This window comes from Pantherophis guttatus, chromosome 1, assembly GCF_059756535.1.
Source record: "Pantherophis guttatus breed Tessera chromosome 1, ASM5975653v1, whole genome shotgun sequence".
NCBI lineage: Eukaryota > Metazoa > Chordata > Lepidosauria > Squamata > Colubridae > Pantherophis > Pantherophis guttatus.
Window position 1 is genome coordinate 107,833,032 of NC_142063.1, and position 24,220 is coordinate 107,857,251.

General features: G+C 39.0%; 1 protein-coding gene and 1 long non-coding RNA gene across 5 annotated transcripts in view; one reads left to right on the forward strand and one right to left on the reverse strand.

Annotated features, from left to right (window-relative positions):
- The first annotated feature begins 227 nt into the window (after positions 1-227).
- On the forward strand, positions 228-10,238 carry LOC117665201 (uncharacterized). Its single transcript, XR_015730296.1, has 3 exons — positions 228-308; positions 7,903-8,052; positions 9,254-10,238. It is a non-coding gene; the product is annotated as an uncharacterized LOC117665201 (long non-coding RNA).
- Positions 10,239-14,033: 3,795 nt separating this feature from the next.
- CD151 (CD151 molecule (Raph blood group)) overlaps positions 14,034-24,220 on the reverse strand; it is a 46,684-nt gene continuing 36,497 nt past the window's right edge. For all 4 annotated transcript variants that reach the window (XM_034416823.3, XM_087880500.1, XM_087880508.1 and 1 more), the window contains exons 6-8: positions 23,172-23,324; positions 19,468-19,554; positions 14,034-16,274 (exon numbers count right to left, since the gene is read on the reverse strand). In XM_034416823.3, coding sequence (XP_034272714.1) covers positions 16,215-16,274; positions 19,468-19,554; positions 23,172-23,324 — 300 coding nt within the window. In that variant the 3' untranslated portion in view covers positions 14,034-16,214. The remainder of the gene's footprint in view (positions 16,275-19,467; positions 19,555-23,171; positions 23,325-24,220) is intronic.

The window sequence follows — 24,220 nt, forward strand, 5'->3', positions numbered from 1 at the left end:
GCTCCTTAGGCCAAGAAAATGGGATTTTCTTGGCCTAAGTCCAATGCCATCATCACTATATCCTCATATATGCCCTATACTCTATACCCTCACCCATAAAGGCAAAGTACTCAAGGAATAAGAGAAGCTTCAGCCACTTTTTTTTATAAAGATTCCTTATGGAATCTTGGTATTGTGACAAATCTTTGAAATGTTCTGTTTGAGAATATTGCCGTGCAACCAGAGAGCTGCTGACAGCCCATCAACAAATCAATTGCACTGAACGTCTCCACAACTGGCTGTGATATATGAGGCATAGGAAACACCAGGTAAGTCTGAGGCTGGCTACCCTCTAAAATCTTCATTAGTGGTTTTCAGAGACAAAAATACATTGCGGTATCGATCACCTTTGCTAATCAAAAAAGGAGGGCTTGCAAAAACAGCAAGTAAATGGAATCACTTAGAGATAGAGGGACCTCAGCCAAATGGAGGAGTTTAAATGGGATGAGATTTAATTTAGAGGCCATAAATGTAAAGCACTCTATAATAGCACCCAGCATGGGGACGCATAATGGAAGAAAATTCCCTTCACTTTAGCTAGCACAGAAGCATGATTGGCTGGGAAAGTAAGAGCACGCTGATATCTGCAAAGGACAGATCCTGGTACTTGTATATCAGTCCTCAATGAGCAGGACAGAAAAGGATGTTAAAAAAAAAAGAATGGAGCACTTGGATTATGTACTAGTATACTTTCCTGATAGGGCAGAGCAATTACATATGCTTTTTGACTCTGAAATGTATGGATTTACTCAGAAATCTATCAGTAGATCTCATCTATCTTTAGACCTTTCCTTCACTTCAGGGTTTCAATTTAACCTTTCTTCAATTTCTCCCTGCTCTGAGCATGTATGGGGAGTTGCCACTGTTTATGTTGCAGCTGTTAATAGCCCCCTGCAAATGCACAGTATGGTTTGAAGAACAGGAGATCAGCAATTCTAAGTTTTGTTAATGGTTTGGTTTGTTTATTTGTTTGTTTGTTTGTTTGTTTTAAAGGAATCACCAAGCTTTTCTTGCAGCAATAAAGTCTGAACCAGTTCATTGCCCCTTCTTTCTAAGGTTGCATTCACACAGCACGCTTAACATATCCATATTTTTCTCAACGATCCCAGTTTTTTGGGATTGTACCTACAGTGGAATGTCTGAGTCCATAGAGTTGAAGGATGGAAACATCAAACCTCCTCTACCATAAGCTCTCTGGCTCTTCACCCCTGAGTTCCACCTCCTGCTTGGGGGTAGCTGGAAGATAGTTCCTGTTGCTGTTACCGAAGCAGCATTTTATTTGACATTCTCTGCTGGCATTTTTGACTGACAGCCAACAAGATAACAAGCTGGATGCCTGCTATAGTCCAGTGATAGGCAAAATTGGATGGACCTTTGAGAAGTGAAGAATTCTTTTCATCTATAGTTAAAGATGGCAACTGCATCATAGTCCAAGGCTTGGCACAGATTGAGACCAGGAATCCAATAAACAAGCAAGAAACCCATGATATAAGACAAGAGTGAGGTGGAATCCAGAGTCTTAGCAAGGCAAACACCACAAAGCTTAGGCTTGAAAACTTGTTCTCAGAGTTTTCTCTCAAGGAGTAATAAATAAGCTAAACTGAACCAATAGCCAAATACACCGCTGAGACACCTTACTCATTACAGTCTACTCTCCTCCTAGCCCGATTTTTTACCAGTCTGTGTGACCATGGACCTCTGCTGTTTAAAGCCTCCGAAGTTCAGACACCAGAGTCTGAAGTATAGGCAAGGAGCCCTGAGGACTTTCTGGATCTACCTCAGCCTGAGTGGAGTCATAGGTTTCTATGCTGCTGGAATCATCCCTTGCAAGACTATTATTGGGCCACAATATTTCCCCACATGTTGGCAAGTGTGAGAGAGGAAACTCTGACATACTGGGCTGTCTTCCTAGTGATTAAAGATAAACATGGGACAAAAAAAGCTTATTCCGTTTTTTTTAGAATATGAAGTCATTTCAAGAAGTAATAAAAAAACACACATCTTGAATCACAATAGGCCGTGTAGTTTAGAAGTGTGAAGCTACAAGATTTCAGCCTTTCCTTAGGAGCGAGATCAATCTCACAAGAGATAAGCAAAATCAAATTATAAAAAAGAGATAAAGTATAAAACTTGTATACTTATAAACTTGAAAGGGTTCATAGTCAACATCACGGAAAGGAAGTTACAGACTTTCTTTGATCATGATCAACAGCTAAATGTAAAATGGTCAGTAGCATCTACTATATAGATACCTAATCTCAGCTTTATACTGTAGAACAGGGGTGTCAAACTCACGATGACACATTGTCGTCATGTGACATATCACAACTTTTTCCTCCTTTGCTAAAATGGGGGTGGGGGTGGCCAGTGTGCGATGAATCTGGGCTGCCGCAGGCCACGAGTTTGACACCCTTGGTCTAGAACAAAAAGCACTTCAAAAATTCTAGTGACAAAGAACAACTTTTCATTGATAAAGCAATATTTTAAAATGCTGAAAGGCATAAAACAATCATTTATACGGTTTAGATTAGTTACAAAAAGCATTAGATTCACTACACAATAGTTGGATTAAAAATATTTGGAAAGTTTTGAATTCAATGGGAAAACATATAACTTTCTAAATAATGCAATAGAAAATAACACAAAAGAACTTAGAAGTCAAAATCAAAAGACAATATGTTTAGAGATTCTTTGTCTCTACTGACTAAAATGTTCTCGGAGTATGGATCATCTAAGCAAGGAACAAATGTTTTACATTTATTCTTCCGATATGGTTTGAAATTATATGCAAGATTGTCTGAAGAAATACATTTACTTTTAGATACAGTTAAAAACTTTAGTGATGACATGAAAATGGTATTTGGATTGAGAAAAATGTGCAATAGTGGCAATAAAAAAGGAAAAATTGAATACTTAGATGGAATTGAATGCCAGCAAAATGAAAACACTGAAATGGAGGAGAGTTGTACATATTTGGATGTTTTAATATTGGTATACTTAAATGAAAAAGAAAACCAGCCCTGAATATGGAATATGACTTTTTAAAGTTTTCAATCAAAACTGAATGATGGTAATACAAAGTCAAATAATACAAAGTTGTCCTTGCAATATGCTGTACAACAGATACTGTTGTCTGGATTCAGGTGGAATTAGATGCTTTAGACCACAAGTCCTGAAATATATGATAATACATCATGCAGTAAACCGCAAACCCAACATTATGTTGCTGAACTCAATATCATGCACTGTGATCCTTAACATTCCAACCACTCCAGCAAGCAACACTGATTTTTTTTATTTTTTATTTTGTATTTACCAAGGAAAATTGGTGCTTATTTGCTGCAAGTAAAGCAGACAGTGGAGGATGAAATCTGAGGTTTCATTCAGTGATTACATAAAAGCGAGCAAAAAGAGGATATTAAGTCTCCAAGGAAAATATTTTGAAAGTGACAGAATCAAAGGTGACATAAAATACTGAACAGGTGCAACAGTAAATGAAAAATCAGATAAATCTTTACACGGTCAATATCTAAATGAAATTGAAGGCAATGTGAATAGTAACAAAACTTGGCAATGGTTTCAGACTGGCTCAGTCAAGAAGGAAAGAGACGGATTAATATTTGCTAGCAACAAACCCCACAAAAGAAAAAAAGTAGAAAAAGTGGAAACTATAACAAATTAGATTATGCAAAGATGAGGATGAGACTATCTGATCGGTACCAGTAGCAAAATCGCCTACACACAAATGATAGTCATTTGACACCTTCTCTATATATCACAGAACTTCCTCTGACAAACACAAGTGTGGGGGGGGTTTGAGGGAGGAAATACGCTGAAACATTTGCTTTAAAAAAAAAACAAGGAAAGGTTTCTCAATTCCCAGAAAAAAAAAACAAAAGCAAAATTCCAGTCCCTACCTATCACCCAGCCACTAAGCATCCCAGTGCAGCTTTTGCCTTAGCCACCAAATGTTGCTCCCTCTGTAGCAAATCAAGGTTTACAAATCAGGCTGAGTGGGTTATACAATGTGCTAAACCATAAACAAAACACCCATTTTGACTTAGTGCATTGGTACAGGTAATCCTCGATTTACAACTGGTTACTTAGCAACCATTCAAAATTACAGTGTTCCTATTGGGTATCCTACCTAACAAAATTAAAAAGGAATATATTTATTTGATTATACACGTAATAACAGTTGCAAGAATTGTTTATGCTCAAAATTGGAAATTAGAGAAAATACCTTTGGAAGATGAAGTAATAAAAAGGATTTTAGATTGTGCAGAAATGAACCGATTAACTTTGTTGATTAAAGACAGGGAAGAATCAGAATACTTTAGAATATGGAATTATTTTTATTGTTGGTTGGAAAAGAGATATAAATGATTAATTTTGTAACTATGTGTAAAAATTTGATGGCAAGAATATGGTTATAGGAATGAACTTTTATAGTGGTTTGGATGACGATTAAGATAGAAGAAACTGTTGGAACAAGAAAAATAAAAAGAACTGAAGAAGTCAACACTGAAATGTCACAGGGCAGGGATGACTGATGTATTAAATGTTTGTTTGTCTTAAAAAATAAAAAACTTAAAAAAAAAAGTACAGTGGACCTACCACAGAGCTACTGATGACCTGGATTCAAAGTTCTGATAATTGCACCCCTAGTGGTCAACCAGGCTGCATTTATTGCCATTTGCAGTGTCCCACGGTTACACGATTGCATTTTATAATGGTTTTGCCAAAATGTGACAGTTACTTATGGTTTTTGGCAAAACTGCACCCATAGCAAGCCATTGGTTCACTTAATGACCCACACATAAAAGTTGTAAAATCGGGTCAGTCACATGACCAATCCTGTTTTACAACCATCACATCTTATGACCATGATAGGCAGGCTTCATTACGGTTTTAAGTAATGAAGAGCCTTGATAGTACAGTGGTCTACGCACCCTGTTATTAACACAGCTGCCTGCAATTTACTGCTGGTTCGAATCTCTCCAAGGCTCAAGGTTGACTCAGCCTTCCATCCTTTCAAAGGTAGGTGAAATGAGGACCCAGTTTGTGGGGGCAATAAGCTGACTTTCTATAAATATACAAAAGTATGAAGGCTATTGCTTAATGCATTGTAAGCCACCCTGAGTCTCCGGAGAAGGGCGGCATATAAATCAAATTAAAAAAAAAAAGTTGTGCATGTACATCCTGTTTTACATTATGTTGAAGGCCTCAAGGAAAAGGGGATAAATACAGTAAAAATGGGGCAGAATCTGGAAATGTAGTCTAATAGCAAGTTTCAAGTTGCTGGGAGTATGCATAAAGGTAAAAGTAAAAGTTTCCCTCGCACATGTATGCTAGTCGCTCCTGACTCTAGGGGGTGGTGCTCATCTCTGTTTCAAAGCCGAAGGGCTAGCACTGTCCAAAGATGTCTCTGTGGTCATGTGGCTGGCATGACTAAACGCCAAAGATGCACGGAACGCTCTTACCTTCCTACCAAAGGTGGTCCCTATTTTTCTACTTGCATTTTTTACATGCTTTCGAACTGCTAGATTGGTAGAAACTGGGACAAGTAACAGGAGCTCACCCCATTACACCTCATTAGGGATTCAAACTGCTGAACTGCCGATCTTTCGATTGACAAGCTCAGCATCTTAGCCACTGAGCCACCACATCCCTGGGAGTGCATACAACTCTCCAAATACTGACACAGAAGAGGGAAACTACACTCATTCCACCTTCATAACCACCCTGTCAAAAAGACACAACTGTTTGGGCCAAAGTAGCATAGTAAACTTGATAATGCTTCCTGAGAATTAATTTCTAGGGACCACTTTATACAATCGTAGTATATTAGCCTCAAGTAGTAAAATTTAATGGGACTGTGATATTTCCTGTTGAAAGGAAGAAGATTGTATACTTGAATGCTCCATCATTAAAAAAAAAAAAAGATCAATGCAAAGAGAAAAATAGCAGAGATTGCATTTGCAGGATATTTAAAGATCTCTTACAGCATACAGATCCAGTGCTTTGGGGGGAAAATGTGTTCAAGAGGAACTCCTTAATCACACTTCATTCCCAAGACTGTTGATATATTTTTAACTGTTTCTTGTGTCAACCACTGGCCTAAGGAGGTTAACCTAAAGTTAGTGTTCTTTGGCAGCCTTTGGTAAAAGTCTAGAAGAGTGGGCATTTTTTTCTCCCCAGAAATATAATTTCACGTAAAAGTGGGAAGCTCTCACTTAACACCTTACAGTAGACTCAGCGTCAAGGAATGCAGGATTTTTTTCTCTTGCTTGTGTTCATAGAATTGTCAAATTAAAAGGTAAAGGTAGCTTTTATACATTTCAGTTGGGCACAAGGTACAACTAGTTTTACAGAACACTGATGGCTGCTAAAATTGCTTCTCCCAACAAGAATCTTTGTTATTTTTTGATATCCGATCATCTTCTAACTTTTGTAACTACTGATAATTCCCCTCTTATAAGACCAAACAAAATAAAGGGTAAGGATACTAGAATTGTACCCAATCCACTACTTGAATAGCAACATCCTGGACTATTCTGGCGTGCGCGAGAATTTTAACCATCCTAAACCCAGGCCTATGAATTCTCACAGGTAACTTTGCCTGTGGAAATGCAGTCTTGGTGGGAACCAAAATTCAAAACATCTCAAAAGTGCCTGTCTTTGTCCACCATTAAGCCATCTTTCCAAGTAGTCTCCATGTTTCCAGTGTCTCTCCCTACTTGGAACTGAATGAACCCAGATGGACATTTCTTCCAATGCTTCCTGCCTGCCTGCCTGCCTCTCTGTCCTTGTCCTGCTTCAGACCGTGACGCTTTACAAGTAGTTCCACTTCACTTCCCTTTCTCATTTGCCCCTTTCTCTCCCTTCTGCCTCCCCTTGGCCCTGTGTCTTCCTGATGACAGGGGATAGATTGTCATCTCCCTTTTTCTCCTGATAGAATTCCAATACTGAATCTGGGCTGCGGAAATTGAGGTGGCAAATCGTAACCTTTTGCTGCCATCTAGTGGTTGTTGGGATTTTTGTAATCTATATATGAAACCCCACTCTGCAGTCATGCCAATGTCAGGTGCCCTCAAGTTTAAGAAGTAATTTGGTGTGGGTTTTGGGGGACGGGGCTAAGGCTTCTGATGTATTTAACCTCTGATGAAGGCGTGTTTGTTTGTTTTATTTATCTAAAACATTTATATAGCTGCCTATTTTATTCCAAACTCTGAATGTGTTGAATCAAGGTTAAGCAATGAAGCTCCTTTTTTTCCCCTATATCTGTGATCATTCATGGAGCTCAAATGATATACTCCTAAGACATTTGTAGGGTCATGTGGGACATCCATGCAATATGAGAGCATAGGCTTTGGCTATATTTTCAGGAGATGGCTGTGCCCAACAATGGAAAGAAAAAGAGATACCGGCTAGTGCCCAAATTATAAATAAAGTATTAGAGTGCGCTGAGGCGGACAGAATGACGTATATGTTGAAAGAAAAAGAGGATTCTGAATTTTTTCAAAGTTGGGACAGTTGGTATCAGTGGTTGAATAAAAGGATTGAGATGAAGTGAGGGCCTAAGTCAATATGAAGAGAGTTATATTTATCTAGATTGAAAGATAATTGTATGAAAACCATATTTGGGGATTATTACTTTATTCTGTGTTGTGGGCATAATTATTTATTAATGAGGGCAGGAATATTATCTGCCGAGATAGACGTGTTTGTATGTTTAGTGTTATGAATGGGGGAGGGAGGGAGGGGAATGTATGGTTTTTGTTTTTATGTATAATCAATGTTTTTGCCTTATGTGGATTTTAACTTGGAAAAATTAATAAAATTTATTTTTTTTAAAAAAAGGAGATGGCTATTGGTCCAGTGGTGGGTTGCCCCGGGTTCAGACCGGTTCTATAGAACCCGTAGTAAAACTGACCCAGATGTCATCAGGAAGCTTCTGCGCATATGCAGAATCGCACACACGCGCGGCCCCATTACGAACCAGTAGTAAAGGTAAGTAGAACCCACCCCTGTATTAGTCCCCCACAAATCATTCATACTTGTCATCTCCTGGAAGCACCTGGTCATCAGAACATCCCTGTAATTAGAAAACAATGCCCATCTCTGTAAGGTCTGCATATTCCCCAGGTATATGTTGCGCCACCTGCTGGCCTGGTGCTGTATGTCTGCTGCAATAGACCAGCAGAGGGTCTAGCCTTCATGGGTTGCATTCAGTAGGCTGCATACAGAGAAGCAATGGATTCTGAGCCAGTACACACTGATATTCAATACCGGCTGGGCTTGACATGAATAAACCTTGTAGCTGTACAGTTTTTTGAAAAATGGAGCGTATGCTGGAGATGCTTCACCTGCAAATACTGTAGTGTCATCTAAATGGAGGACAAGAGAGAAGTCATCTGGGTCTTTAAGAGGCTGTAGGGTGGGGGCTATGGACTCCACCCGTGTACCTATCCTGGCATCAAAATAGGTTGGCCACAATATTTTAGACCAATGGGGACCCCAAAGACTTCTTTATAAATATGTATGGTATTCAGGAGAGGAGCTTTTGGCACAACACTGCTGTTTTAGAGCATCCCATCTCTTGCAGTGGATGGCGTTTTAGAGCTTCCACCTCCTGAAGCAGTTCTTCAGTTCAATTGGTGGATGGTTTTCTGAGCCACTCCCTTCATCCCTCATTCACCATGTGAATCAGATACGGCTGATGGCTCCCTCTCATTTCCCTGCATACTCCAATACCGGATCTTGAACAGCTACCACAGCCAGGCCACAAATGATGGTGGAAAGAGTGTTTGGTCTTCAGCCTTCAAATGATCTTCTCCAACTGTTTCTAGATTTAGCTCTGGATATGGCCATTGCTTCTTCATTACAACACTGAGAGCTGTGAAGAGTTATAAATTGGGATTTTCCATCAATAGACTCATGTCTTGTATTTAAACTGCAGATGGGAATATTTCCCAACTGCAGAATTATATGATGCAAAAGGACCTTGTTACGGTAAATCAGCAACTGAGATCAGCTTCAAAAATCCCATGTTTTTTTAGTAATTTTCCTGTTCTTTGTTGTATTATTTTTTTGCTGTAAGGCACCCAGAGTCCCTTGGGAGTTGGGCGGCATAGAAATTCGATAAATTAAATTAAATAATAAACACCAAATGCATAGGGACCAGGGTTACTTATCAATCTAATTTTCACAGGAATGAATTCAGACATTTCGCACTTCCTCTCCTGAGAATCCCAGCAAGATTCATCCCTTTCTTCTCTAATTTCAGTGGATTCTGAGAACTTGATTATCTCTGGATCTGGTCCCAGGTCATTTGGTTTTGTTACTTCTTTAATTGTGCTCATTATTTTACAGCTCTAAATTTGCATGCCTACGTGTGTTAAAAACTGTGACTCATGGTTAAGATTGATAAGTGACTCTTGTTAAGAATCCTCGCTCTTCTTCATTTTAATATTTTCTAGATGCCTTTAATTTGGACTCATTTACTGCTTCTGAGTCAGTCACTCGCTCTCCAACAAACTACCTACAGATTGTTGTGAGAATAAAATTGGGTGAAAGAACTATGCACGCTATTTAATCTGCTCAAGGAAAATCAGTAAATAAATGTAATAAAAATCAGAGGGGTTTTCTTTCTCCCCTCAGGAGCAACAAATGGTTTACGTGGTAAAGTCTTTGGAGTTGTTCGAGACAAAAGAACATTTTACTCTTTTAATTGAAACCTGATAACGAATGTCTTTTATATGGTATTGAACAAGTGCTCTGGTTGTCACTACAGTGCAATGTACAACATCAGCAGTTTGGACATGAATCTCCCTTGGAGGCTTTTAGTTCTTCTTTATGCTTCCAGATCTTTATATACTACATGTGAATGATGTGATCTTTAACATCAATGGCTTAATGAAATCCTGGCTCAGGAGGTTATGGAGTTACGTCCACATGAAAAACAGAAAGGCATTCTTATTGATGTATCCATGGAGGACCCCTTTGCTACCACCGACTTGCTGAAAAGCAGAACAAAAACATTTTGAAATGTTATTGATCTTAGGTTTTCATGAGGTTTCCAATCGTTATTTCTGTTTCCCATTGCCTGGGCTTTTAAATTTCACAGAGAACAGAAGGTCTATGATAGAAATGACCAACTTGAAATGCTGAATAAATTCACTCATTTCCCTCCATTATCCAACTACAGTATTTTGTCGCTGGGAAATTGCTTCACGCGGTATAAAGCAGATATCGATATCATAACTGCAGAGTGGAAACCTCAGGCATCCTATTGAATACCTTTGGGAGCCTTTAATAAGGGCACATCTTGGGTTAGTCTCGCCCCATATTCCGTGGATCGCTTTGCACTCATGCAATAGGACTTTCTGGTTTTTCTTTGAAGATGTTTCACTTCTTATCCAAGAACTTCTTCAGCTCTGACTGGATAGCGGGGCGGGGGGGGGGGAGGTGCAAGCATCTTTGGGACAACCTTGACCAGGATGACTGAGAATCTCCATAGGCACTCATGCAATAAGAAGTTTCAAAACCTAGAAAGAATGCAGGGATCCTACAATTACTTTTTTTCATGCTTTGACATGAGCTTGTTCTTTTCTACTTCCATAAGGCTTTTGCATAAACAAAAGCACTGCAACAATAAAACTATGTTTACTAAGAAGCAAATCCCATTCTAAAGCAGTGGTACTCAATCAGATGTGCCATGGGCTTGTCTCCAGCATGTTACAGGATTTTCGTCTTTTTTTTTTCAATATATAGAATAGAATAGAATAGAATAGAATAGAATAGAATAGAATAGAATAGAATAGAATAGAATAGAATAGAATAGAATAGAATAGAATAGAATAGAATAGAATAGAATAGAATAGAATTCTTTATTGGCCAAGTGTGATTGGACACACAAGGAATTTCTCTTGGTGCATATGCTCTCAGTGTACATAAAAGAAAAGATACGTTCATCAAGAATCATAAAGTACAACACTTATTGATAGTCATAGGGTACAAATAAGCAATCAGGAAACAATATCAATATAAGTTGTAAGGATACAAGCAACAAAGTTAGTCATACAGTCAAAATTGGAAGGAGATGGGTGGTGGGACCGATTAGAAGATTAATAGTAGTGCAGACTTAGTAACTAGTTTGATAGTGTTGAGGGAATTATTTGTTTAGCAGAGTGATGGTGTTCGGAAAAAACTGTTCTTGTGTCTAGTTGTTCTGATGTGTAGTGTTCTATAGCGTCATTTTGAGGGTAGGAGTTGAAACAATTTTTGTCCAGGATGCGAGGGGTCTATAAATATTTTCATAGCCCTCTTTTTGACTCGTGCAGTATACAGGTCCTCAATGGAAGGCAGGTTGGTAGCAATTGTTTTTTCTGCAGTTCTAATTATCCTCTGAAGTCTGTGTCTTTCTTGTTGGGTTGCAGAACCAAACCAGAGTTATAGAGGTGCAGATGACAGACTCAATAATTACTCTGTAGAACTGTATCAGCAGCTCCTTGGGCAGTTTGAGCTTTCTGAGTTGGCGCAGAAAGAACGTTCTTTGTTGTGCTTTTTTGATGACGTTTTTGATGTTAGGTGTCTATTTTAGATCTTGCGATATGGTAGAACCTAGAAATTTGAAGGTCTCTCCTGTTGATACTGTGTTGTCTAGTATTGTAAGAGGTGGAAGTATGGAAGGGTTTCTCCTAAATGTACGGTTTTGAGTGTGTTCAGTTCCAGATTGTTCCAGTCGCACAAGGCTAGTTGTTCAACCTTCCGTCTGTATGCGGGAGGTTGAATGAGACGGATCACTGTTGTGTCATCTGCGAACTTCAATAGTTTTAACAGATGGATAGTTAGAGATGCAGTCATTGTTATACAGAGAAAAGTGGAGAGAGCACACAGCTTTGGGGGGCCCCTGTGCTAATTGTACAGGTATCTGATGTGATACTGCTTAGCTTCAACTGCTGCTTCCTGTCTGTTAGGAAGCTTATGATCCACTTACAAGTGTGTTCAGGTACCTGTAACTGGTTTAACTTAGTTAGAAGAGTGTCTGGAATGATGTTATTGAATGCTGAACTAAAGTCTACAAAGAGGACCCTTGCGTAGGTCTTTGGAGATTCAAGATGTTGTAGGATGTAGTGCAGAGCCATATTAATAGCATCATCTGTGGATCTATTTGCTCGGTGTGCAAATTGCAAGGGGGTCTATTTTTTGGCATTATGTATATTCTGTATAAACCATATATTCAATTCAGTGCAGATATTTTTAAATATTGTATAACTTTCCCTCAAACCATGTCTTATATGCTTAAAAATACATATATAGAATTAATAATTTTCTGGTGTGTCACAGAACTACTGCTACACTTGAGATTGTATGGTTGATTCAAAGAAGTTGAAAACCACTGGTCTAAACAAGAACTTCCGTTTCTGTTTGAATTACCAAACCAATTTTATTTGAAATCTCAAATTGCTCCAAACACAGCTTGATGTAATAGATGCTAGTCATGGCCAATAAAGAAAAAAAATGCAATAGGTCAGCTTTTGCCTGGAGAAATTACAGGAAGACCTTGTTTATGGACTGCCTCATTTGATGATGAAAAAAATAACTTTGTGACCAAGGTGTGCATTTATGACCTTCACAGCATCTTCCTATCATGTTTGCCATTACAGTCAATTCATATGCATCATCCTATGCCTGACCCATTTTTGCTTTCCCCCTCCCCCGCAAAGTTTGTTTCAATAAGCAATCTCTTCCTGAACTGTTTTTCTCTACATTGCAGTGCTTCCCCAAAAGATGATAACCACAAGTTAACAAACTCAGCTCTGTAATCTTAATTCACTGGCTCCCAACTGCTGCCTGTAACTGACAAGATTTCAATCACTTTCACATTTCTGCCTGGAGCTGCTAGTGCACTAGACTAGGCAAACAGCCAATGCTAACATTTCTTTTTATGTGCATTCTCCACTGTGTGCCTGCTTATACTCTTTTGTAATCCCTTCCTTTCCAACGAATGTAAATATGAACATAAATTATCTTCTTTCTAATTATCCCAGTGTTAGGGTGAGGATTCCAAAGGGCAGGAGAGTGAAAGGGCAGGGAAAAGGAAAGCTAAAGTATAGTCATGGTCGCTTAGCAACCGAGATGCTAATCCCAATTGTAATCCCTGAACAATAATGCCCCGTATAGTCTAAAATGAAATAAATAGGGGCAAGACAATTTCATCCTTACATTACCACTATAAAACAGAGGTGCACATCCCAAGTTGCAGGACCATAGTGCATCCTTTAAAAAAAAAATGGGCTGGGTAGTTATCAAATTGCAATAAGATTAATAGTTTAAAAATTACTAATTTTTTTTTTAATCTTGATCCCACTTTTTTTATAATCACAGCCCCCAAGCAACCCGTTCAAAGCACAGGCACAATTTTTAGGCCGGAAAGAACATTACATAACCCAGATAAAGTCAACTCATGTTGATTCAAGGACAATTCCATGTGGTTTTCTTGGGAACAACAGGGAAGTAACTTGCCATTACCTCCTTCTAGCATTGATTACTTCCCAGTTCCGGCTACACTTTTTTGGATTTTCTGGAGATCTCCCATCCAAGGTCAACCTTTATGAGATTAGCCAAGTCACTGGGTATTTAGACATACCCACTGGCAACATTACAAACTAACTGTGGCAGCAGATGGTTAGACTCTGCTCCATCACATAAAAAATGGAAACTGACTTGCTCTAATGTTTACAAAAAATATTTTAATACAGATATTATTTCAGAAGAGGAAATCAGCTGGGTTTCTAAAATGTGTGAGCAGGGGGTAGCAGTAGAATCTGTTTTTATTAACCCAGAAGGCAATTATATTTCAGCTAAGGAGGGTCCTGGACAGCTGGAAAGTTAAAAACTTCCCTTCTGCCCAGACTTCATCCTAGGAAGATATGTTGCTGTTACTCTTCCACTGTTTATAAGATCAGTTCAGCATTACACAAGACAAATAAAGACACGTTTAATTTTATTGGCCAGCAACATAACTGCATTTAAGCATGGTTAATATATACATATATTTTAAAAAAGAAAAAAAGAAGAGCAGGCACAGCTTACCAATCAGCATATCTGGTCTGCTTATACCATGGCACTATATGACTCCCAGAAAGAAGGGAAAAAGAAAGCTAGCCAATGTGCATGTACATTTCAGTAGTCAAACATCATTTCAAGCTATCATAGCAGTAGTTTAGTTAATAACCCATTTCTCAAGGAACACACCATGTCATATTCAAGAAATAATTCACCCCTAATTCTAGAAATGAATTTCTGTCAATAATTTAAGACCTGTCAACCTTAACAGTGAGAATAGCTTTTCCCCTCACTCCTGTGTGAACATTTACACAAAGAAGATCTGTCTTTTCATCTTGCCATTTGCCTTCTGAACATTCGTCTCTTGGACTCAAAACAACAACATGGATGTTTCAGAACAATGTGAGTTAATGTTAGGTGTTTGCAGTAAGGGTCTACAAAAGGGGAGAGAAAGAAGAGAGAGAGATATATTTTTAAAAATACTTTCTTCCACCTTTCCTTTCTCTGAGAGAATGAGTAGTGATTTTGCGGTGGGGTAGGGAATATGGCCAAAGTGGATTGGTCCTGGCTGAAAAAGAAGTCTCGGATCATGTGACTTCCCTTGCTGCCAATTCTGTCAGAAGAACCAATAAGAGAAGAGATGGGGAAAATGGAGAATGGAGCCCTGCTAGGCTCCAAAGCATCACAGACCTTACAGGCAGTAGTCTGTTAACCAGGGATAGACAATCTGATGGCCCACTATGACTATGGACTGCATCTCCCATTAAACCTAAATGGCACAGCTAATGGCCAGGGATTGTAGGAACAACAATCCATAGTGAACACTTTAAAAAGCACACTCGAGTGCCCACTGCTGTTGATGAGGGATAAACAAGCATTAACTAAAGACTTTTATACCTGAAACCCAAAATGGGATGTAGGAAGGGGCAAGAAATGTTCTAGCAGTGGGTATACCAATTGGACCCTGAACGACTATAAAGGATAGGCATCTTCTCTAGGAATTCTCCATGTGGATGAATTCTTGGGAAATTAATAAATCCAGCGATGGGAGCCAGTACCTGGTCAGCCTCCTCAAACAGCACCAGATGGAGTATTACTATGGCTGCAAAAGGTAGTGATCACTTTTCTGCTTTGCTGATCAATTTTTAATGATCATGTTTTAGAAAAGACACCACCTTCTCAACATTTTTTTTCCTAATGAATCTCACTCATGATGCAAGGTGATCAAAATTTTGGATCTCTTCCTATCAGATCATACCTGGCTGGTAAATGAGGCTTTCATATCAGTCTTCAAACTTAATATATTTTTTTTCCCCAATGAAGAGATGTCATTCTGGAAATGGATCTAATTCTATGAAGAGTGACTACTGCATACCACAAAGTGGAATTATCTCAACAGCCTTCCTCAAACAAGAAGTCAGTTTTTGGTTGTTGTTTTTTAAAGTCCACAATTTCTAACTATGTGAACAAAATAATATCTTCCAACACTTGGTTTGTGAAACACAAAAGAATATTCTTCTCCAGGGCAAAAATATTCCTTGAAGGGGGGGGAAATGTGCAGGGTACCTCATTCATCCATCCCTGGGTAGTAGTATCCTGTAAGGCAATTAGGAGGAAAAAAATTTCCAGTATGGAGTATCTATTGACAGATAGAGCTATCCTCTTGGGTAAGATGTCGTGAAAACTTCCATATAGACACTGTATTTAGGAAAAGGAAGAAAGCATCTACTGCACACACACAATGCTTAGTTGTCATATCTTGGAGCTCAAAGACCTTGATTGATGGTTTGGGAAAAGACAAAGGCACCATGTCCTTGGGAGCTCTCTTTCAGATTGTGTGCTTGTAAAGAATTCAACCAGACTGCATTCTATAGTTCCATTACGTTGGAGTGAGAGGAAAAAAATGACTTAGCTAAGCACTGAATTCCCTCCTTACTGACTCGAGGACTATTATTTCTGGCAGAGGCACTGGATGATCCCAGAATAAATTCCTTGAAGCAGCAAAGTCCTGGAAAGGTTGATAGTTTTGTGCTGCTGTAGAGAAGGTCAAGGTGACGGGCTGGAACGTGGAGAAATTGAGTAGGTGGGCAATCCATGAGCTCTTAGTAAGGCTCTAGCTTCAAGCTATTATACAGACAGCAAGTAAAGCACATCCCAAATATCTAGGAGACAAAGAGAATGGAGGTAAGTAAGAGGGGGGCTATAATATTAAGCCTGAACATCTGTGGATCCATGCAGTTAATTTGTTTTGTTTATATCCTGCCTTTATTATTTTTGCAGATAACTCAAGGTGAACATAGCCAACACACCTTCTTCCCCCTATTTTCCCCACAACAGCAACCCTGTAAGCAGTGGTGAAATCAATTTTTTTTTTACTACCAGTTCTGTGGGCGTTGCTTGGTGGGCGTGGTGTGGCTTGGTGGGCGTGGCAGGGGAAGGATTCTGCAAAATCTCCATTCCCACCCCACTCCAGGGGCAGGATACTGCAAAATCTCCATTCCCACCCCACTCCAGGGGAAGGATACTGCAAAATCCCCATTCCCTCCCCATTCCTGGGGGAAGGATATTGCAAAATCTCCATTCCCACCTCACTCTGGGGTCAGCCAGAGGTGATATTTGCTAGTTCTCCAAACTATTCAAAATTTCCACTACCGGTTCTCTGAACTGCTCAAAATTTCCGCTACCGGTTCTCCAGAACCTGTCAGAACCTCCTGGATTTCACCCCTGCCTGTAAGGTATGTTGGGCTAAGAGAGAGTGATTGGCCCAAAGTCACCCCAGCTGGCAGGATTTGAACTGACAAGCCTCCTGCTTTCTAGTATGGTACCTTAACCACTAGACCAAACTGGCTCCTGGTTTAAATCACCATTTCTCAAATTTAGCAATGTTAAGATCTATGGATTTTGATTCCCAGAATGATATGGATTGCTGCAATTTTATATTAACTTTGCTAAAATCTATGATTGCAAATAAAGGTTTCAATGTTAACTCCCAGAATTCCCAGGCCAACAGTTTAATGGAGGTGCTGTTTGCTGGAGAAGGTTAACAGGATAAGAATATTCCACCTATGTGCCATTGGTCTCTTGGTCTTAGCTCTTATAAATCTGGTCTTAGTTCTTATAAACTTTTAAATTTTTGTTTTTCTATTTATCTTTTTTTATCATTTATAAGCCACCCAGAGTCACATTATCAGTGAAATGGACGGCATAAAAATTTAATTAATTAATTAATTAAATCAAACTGTATCCTATAATCAGAAATGCTGAGTGTGCATTTAGGTGGACCTATAAGAAAGAACTGGAGATTTTCTCTTGGTAAGTCATGGGGTAACTGAATAGGATGGCAATGAGCTTTTAAGACAATCAATATATTATGCATAGGGACATTTCTTTCTATGGTGTTGTAAGAAAGCAAAACCTGGATTACATCATAGTGTGCAGATCCAATTTAACAAAAATTCTCAAGTGAACTGTGTACAGTTCTTAGGAGAATTGGGTTATTTTCAGCATTTTCACAGCAGGCTTCCTTTTTTACTACAAACAAAAAACTAACACTCTCCAAAGTTATTTGAAATGTGCAGGGAGGAGGGAGATACCCAATGATGGAAAACTACTAATTTCCCAGACACTGGGTGTAATTATCACAGTGGGTTATACCTCTGATGAGAGGAATTTGTAAGAAGCTGTTCAAAACCTCTCCCTTCCTCAGGAGTTTGCAAATTGGTTTGTTGTTGTGCTACATTAACACCAGAGGGCGCCGTTTGACTGCTCTAAATTTTCACATTTCCTGAAAAAGACTTTCTAGCCTCCCCCACCCAACACACACACACACACCTGAAAAAGAAAAAAAAAAAGATTACTGGAACTTCCACCTACACATTTAACAAAATGCAATTTAAAATAATTCAAAAATTCAAGTGTCTCTCGCTTTTTCACTGAGGTCTAGATTGAAAAGCAGATTCCAATCCATAAATAGGGCTGCTTGTATCATTTTTAACCCAGCATCCAAACAACATGAAATCACATGGCTATTCATACATGATAGAAATTCTCTTTAGGCAGGGAAGTTTCTAGATGGTAAGAAAGAATGTAGGTCTTCGGAGCCAATTATCCTCCTTTAAATACTGGTTGGCTTTTTTTTAAAAAAAGTGGGGATAAGATCTTTGGAGGGTTTGTTCATAGAGTTTTTTGCCCTGGAGGAACATACAGCCTCCAAGAGTAAATGACAGCCACAAATCTTCAGGATCCAGAAATACTCAATTTCAAAAAAAGATACAAGGGTGAGAACATTCCAGCGCATATATAGTGTAAAGTAAGATGAGGTTTCAGCTTAAACTATTTGCTGTTGTAAAAATATAAAGTTAAGTTCAGGTCAACACCTCTATGTATGTATGACTGGCAGGGGTGGTGAAGGCCTGGGTGAAGATATAGAAAATAACAATTGTTTCAATATTTTAAAGTTATTTTTGACAGGAATTTGTTTGTTTGTATTTACCTACCAAATCATGATCTATCATTTATCTTGGTGCTGGATGTTTTTTTTTTAAATGTTTTTAATGTGGTTAATTTTACAGCTTTATGTTGTTTTCACTTTTGATTGGAACCACCCAGAGTTGGACATAAGATGGAGGGATATATAAATGTTTTAAATAAATAAATACCCATGCTTCAGTACATTTTGGCCCCACAGACCCTAAAAATAAAGGTGATAGCTATGATGGATGAAAACAACTTATTAATAACATACACTGTTTAGTTGAGGTATACATAAAAGCCACAATGAATCCTGCAGTTCATTTATTTAAAATATTTAAAAATATTTATTTATTCAAAACATATACTTCTCATCTTATGTCCAGTTCTGGGTGGCTCCAAAAATGAAAAACAACATAAGAGCCATAATAAAACTGTAAAATTAACACAACATCACAGGTCTATAAGTTTTCTATTACTTAATTTTGGTTTTATGACACACTTTGCATAATGACAGAACTCTGAATTGACTGTCATTCTGAAGTTTTTTACTTAGGCTTAAAAAAATACCTTTGGGAGAAATGTAAGATTTCATGTTAGCTTCTCCTTGAAATTTTATTGAATTCATTACAGAGGATGGCACTCTTGAGAAGTATTTTCTATTCAGGTTTATTTCTAAGGCAGGGGAATAAGTAAGATTTCCTTTTATTACCATGCAATCTTCAGCAAGATTCTAGTTGAGTAAAAACCCCTTACCCCTACTTCAATTAACTGGATCACTGGGCCTCTTATAGCACCAATTTTGGTCACAGTCGACAAATTTGGCTTTCCAAGTGGCCTGTCAAACTCTGAGCAGGCCTAATTCAGTCTTTGCTGGTTACATACCTGTACAAATGCAATGCTCAGCCCTACCGCTCCAATAATTATCAAGTGTTCCTGGATAAAGTTTCCCAGCTTAGTGATACAGCCACCCTGGGAATAAAACATTGAAATGATGTTACTTTTCATACCTATCTTCTTAAACTCGTTTTACCTTCTCATGTTGTACATCACATCCTTCAAGACACAAACATATGAATGGATGAGGTAAAACACAGGTTGATACTTGTGGCAAAACTGTCATCAGCTTGAGAATCATCCCCATCTCCTGATGAGCTTTCTATACAGCCTTGTATCAAGTGGGTTTAAGAAGGTTCAATCAGGAGTATTGGGAAAGCCAAGAGAGATCATCAAAACCATAAAAAAGTGAAAGTTAGAATATTTTGGGAATTTGATGTGACACCCAGAAAAATATGGCATACTTCACTTAATCCTCCAAGAAGAGATTGAAGGCAAACGAGGTCCAGGCAGAAAAAGAACCAACATGGCTTGAAAATCTAAGGGACTGGTTTGGAGAAAACTCAACAGCACTTTTTCACACACAGTCACTCATGCCCTCGTCACCTCTCGTCTGGACTATTGTAACGCTCTCTACATGGGGCTCCCCTTGAGGTACACCCGGAGGCTCCAACTGGCGCAGAGTGCGGCCGCGCGGGTGGTTATGGGAGCAACATGGAGCTCCCATGTAACACCTCTCCTGCGCGAGCTGCACTGGCTCCCGGTGGTCTTCCGGGTGCGCTTCAAGGTGCTGGTTACCACCTTTAAAGCGCTCCATGGCTTAGGACCTGGTTACTTACGGGACCGCCTACTACCATCAACAGCCTCCCACCGACCAGTACGCTCCCACAGAGAGGGGCTCCTCCAGGTGCCGTCGGCCAAACAATGTCGGCTGTCGGCCCCCAGGGGGAGAGCCTTCTCTGTGGGGGCCCCGACGATCTGGAATGAGCTCCCCCCAGAGATACGGAGGATTCCGGATCTGCGCACCTTCCGCCGCGAGTTGAAGACGCTTTTATTTCATCAAGCCGGCCTCGCCTAATTCTTCTCCCTTTAAACTGTAAATTTTAAATTTTTAAATGTATTTTAAAATTATGGGTTTTTAATTAGTATTAATTCAGCCAAATTTATTTAATTCATTTTATTTGATCTTAAATTTTGTATATTTATGTGTTTTATTTCATGGCTGTGCACCGCCCTGAGTCCTTCGGGAGTAGGGCGGTATAGAAATTCAATAAAATAAATAAATAAATAAATGCGGCTGTTGATAAAAATAGGATCGCCAACATAATCGCCAACCTCTGATGACGGATATGGCACAAGAACAAGAAGAACCAGGAATATAACCCTAACCCTAAAAAAGTTTGATACATAATCTGGGATCAGCGAAGCCTAGCATTTCTGGAAAATATTACATTTGATGTCTTACCTGCTTCTCCCTCAGATCTTCCAAGATCTTGCAGACACAGAAACAGGATATGTGGTTGTGTATTATAATCCGAGCGTATATTCTTTTTTTACAGACAATTGGGGAATGTCTGAACATTCATTATTCATTTCATACCCATGTACTCCAGTAGTGGTATAAGATATTTATTTATTTATTTATTTTATTTCGTCAAGCATGTATTTTACGACAGATACAAGTATAAATATAATTATAAATACATGAAAAGGATACGAATAAAAGAAAACATTAGGACAGGGGCGGTAGGCACGCTGGTGCGCTTATGCACGCCCCTTATGTCCCATGATTTTAAAACTGAGCTAGCAAGAAACATGCTGAGACGATCTAAGGTCAGATCCTTCTTCGATCATGAAGCTGCTAGATGCCCTCAAACCCACTGGCTATTTAGCCTCATGTTTCTTACAATCTAATTCTTGCAAAGATAAAAACAAGTGATTATTTTTATGACAGGAGTCATGAATTGTCCCTTTCTACCTTCTCCTCCTTATCAATTGCCTCCCAGGGCTATACAACTGCAGCGGAATAAATTAAGTAGTATAACCCCCAAAGTAGTCTTTCTCCTTATGTTCTCAACCTATTTATGGCAGGTCAGATTCAAATACTGGCTGGAAGGAAATCTCATCAAGAGGAAATTGTTCATTATTGTTTCTAAGTCTTTGGGAACATTACTTATTTTATGGGTTGTATGGAGTTGCCCTGTTGAACATTTGGAGCAAAAATAAGCCAGTGTCTTGTGACAACTTAAAAATAGCCCATTTTATTATTACCATCATCTAAACTTTTGTGAATTGGAAGAAGTGATTTGCAATCCATGATAATAAACTGGCTAGTCTTTAAAATAGCCCAGCCCTGTTAGTTATTTTTTTAAATTATACAGCAGCAATGATAGAAGGAAGGTTCGCAATTTAGAAACAAAGATAAAGAGAGAGAGAGGAAATAGAGGCAGGGAAAAATATAGGGAAAATTCAGATAAATGTGATGGAATTTTCCTTCAGAAGAACCTCTTTCCCCAACATTTTAGATAAGGGGCTTTTTTAAAAAAAAAAGGTCCCCTGGATTCAGCAGTCAGCAATTGTGCCCTGAGGCAGAGTTTGGTCTGCCTCTGCATGACCAAAACAGCTTAGTTGCAGAAGTTATTCATGTGCCTTCATGTCCCTTAATCCTCCCCTGAGCCCCACTGAAAGGGACTGCTTCATCATCATCATCCAGCAAAGTATCCTAGAGGCTGAAAGCATCAACCAGCTCGGTGGGAAAACGGAGTTTTGCACTTAAATCAATTCTAAAGGATTGGAGTAGAAATGGGCGCTTTGAAATATATACATTTCGCTACTCTTCACACTGAAAAGCTTATATGCACAAGAAAACAGAAGAAAAATACTTTTTAGAGCGAGTTCAGTTTCAGATATTCCCATTTGTTTTCTTAATAATGAAAGTAGGTTACCACTGTTTTCTTCCAGAATGTTTCTTCCATTTCTAGCATATAGTCTTGGGCTTCCCCATTGGTGTCCCCTTCAAGAACTAATCATACTGGCTTAGTGAAGATCAGAGAGGTACAGCTGCCTAGCTAGGCTAAACTTCTTGGCTTCGTATGCCAAGAACTGTAGGGCCAGCTCTGTTAAGGAATATAAGTATCTATTTTGCTTATATGTTTACTTCTGTAGAACAATATAATCCAGATAAATACAAATAGTCCTTACCTACGACCACAATGGAGCCCAAAATTTCTGTTGTTAAGTGAGACATTTAAGCGAGTTTTGCCCCATTTTACAACCTTTCTTGCCACAGTTGCTAAATGAATCACTGCAGTTGATAAGTTATTAACCTGATTGTTAAGTGAATCTGGCTTCCCCATTGACTTTGCTTGTCAGAAGGTCTCAAAAGGTGAATCACATGATCTGGGGACAAAGCAACGGTCATAAATATGAACCAGTTGGCCAGCGTTTGAATGTTGATCACATCATCATGGGGATGCTGCAAAGGTCGTAACTGTGAAAAACGGTCATGTCACTTTTTTCAGTGCCGTTGTAACTTTGAACGGTCACTAAACGAACTGTCGTAAGTCACGAACTACCTGTACTGTGGTATAATTCAAGATGGAGGTTGTTATGATGTTCAAATGCATAATGACTAAGGTATGATTGATCAAAGAGTACCGTTGATCAGTCAACGGTTTCATCAGTGTTTTCTTCACACAATAACTGGAGAGGGCTCGGTTTGGTTTCTTTTTAATTTGTTTTTTTTTTTTTACCTCTTTGTAGATATTTGAAGGATGATCTCTTTTACCACAGGTATCAGTCATCGTCTTGCAGCAGCTATCCGGGACCTTCCTTCCTTCCTTTTCAACTTTGTACCAATAGCTGTCACTCCAGTCTGTGTAATTATGACTGCCGCAGCACTTGAACTGAAAAACACAAGCAATGAGACATTATGAGAAAACCAAAATTGCATGACGTATTAGCCAAAATTACAGAATTACGTGTCCTGTCTTTAACAACACGTCCTTCAAGTATGCACAACTTGTGGCCACTTTTCATAAAAAGGTCACTACATAACAACCCACCAGCCAGAAAACAAAACAAAAATGTTTTGTTTTTAAGTTTCTTGTTGCCATTATGTAGTTACAAGACTATGCATCTCTTCCCACGAGTCCACTTTGTTTCTGGAAGCTTACAATGTCTCTTTTCAGTTTCGGAGCGAGAAAAATGTGTATCAGTACCGTTTAGGAATCCAATGTTTTTCCCCAAAAAAAGAAAAAGTACTTTCTAAAAAAAAAAATTGCCCTGAAGTCAATCCCCTTCACCTCCTTTTGCAAATGCTGTTCTATTAAAAATAGAATTGTTATTATTCTAAAGCCCTACATGCCTTGGGATCAATGAGGGATCACCTTTTTCCAAGAGTCTCTACCAACTAAGTCAAGCAGAACGTGCATATGCTGCAGTCAATCAAAGAAGGTTGGCTGATGGGGACTAGAAGATGGGCTTTTTCCTCAGTGGCCCCTGCTCTACGGAGCATCGACCCTTCGGAGATCAGAATGGCCCCAGCCCTGTTAGTCTTTCATAAGGCCTTAAAAACCTGGCTATGTTTCAAAGCCTGGGGTGCTGAATGTGTCAAGGGCTCCATTTCCTGGCTATATTGCTAACAGGCCAAATAGCTTGCTCTAGTGTATCTTGAATTGGAGGTTCTCAGTGGCTAAGACACTGAGCTTGTCGATCGAAAGGTTGGCAGTTCAGCGGTTCGAATCCCTAGTGCCGCATAACGGGGTGAGCTCCCGTTACTTGTCCCAGCTTCTGCCAACCT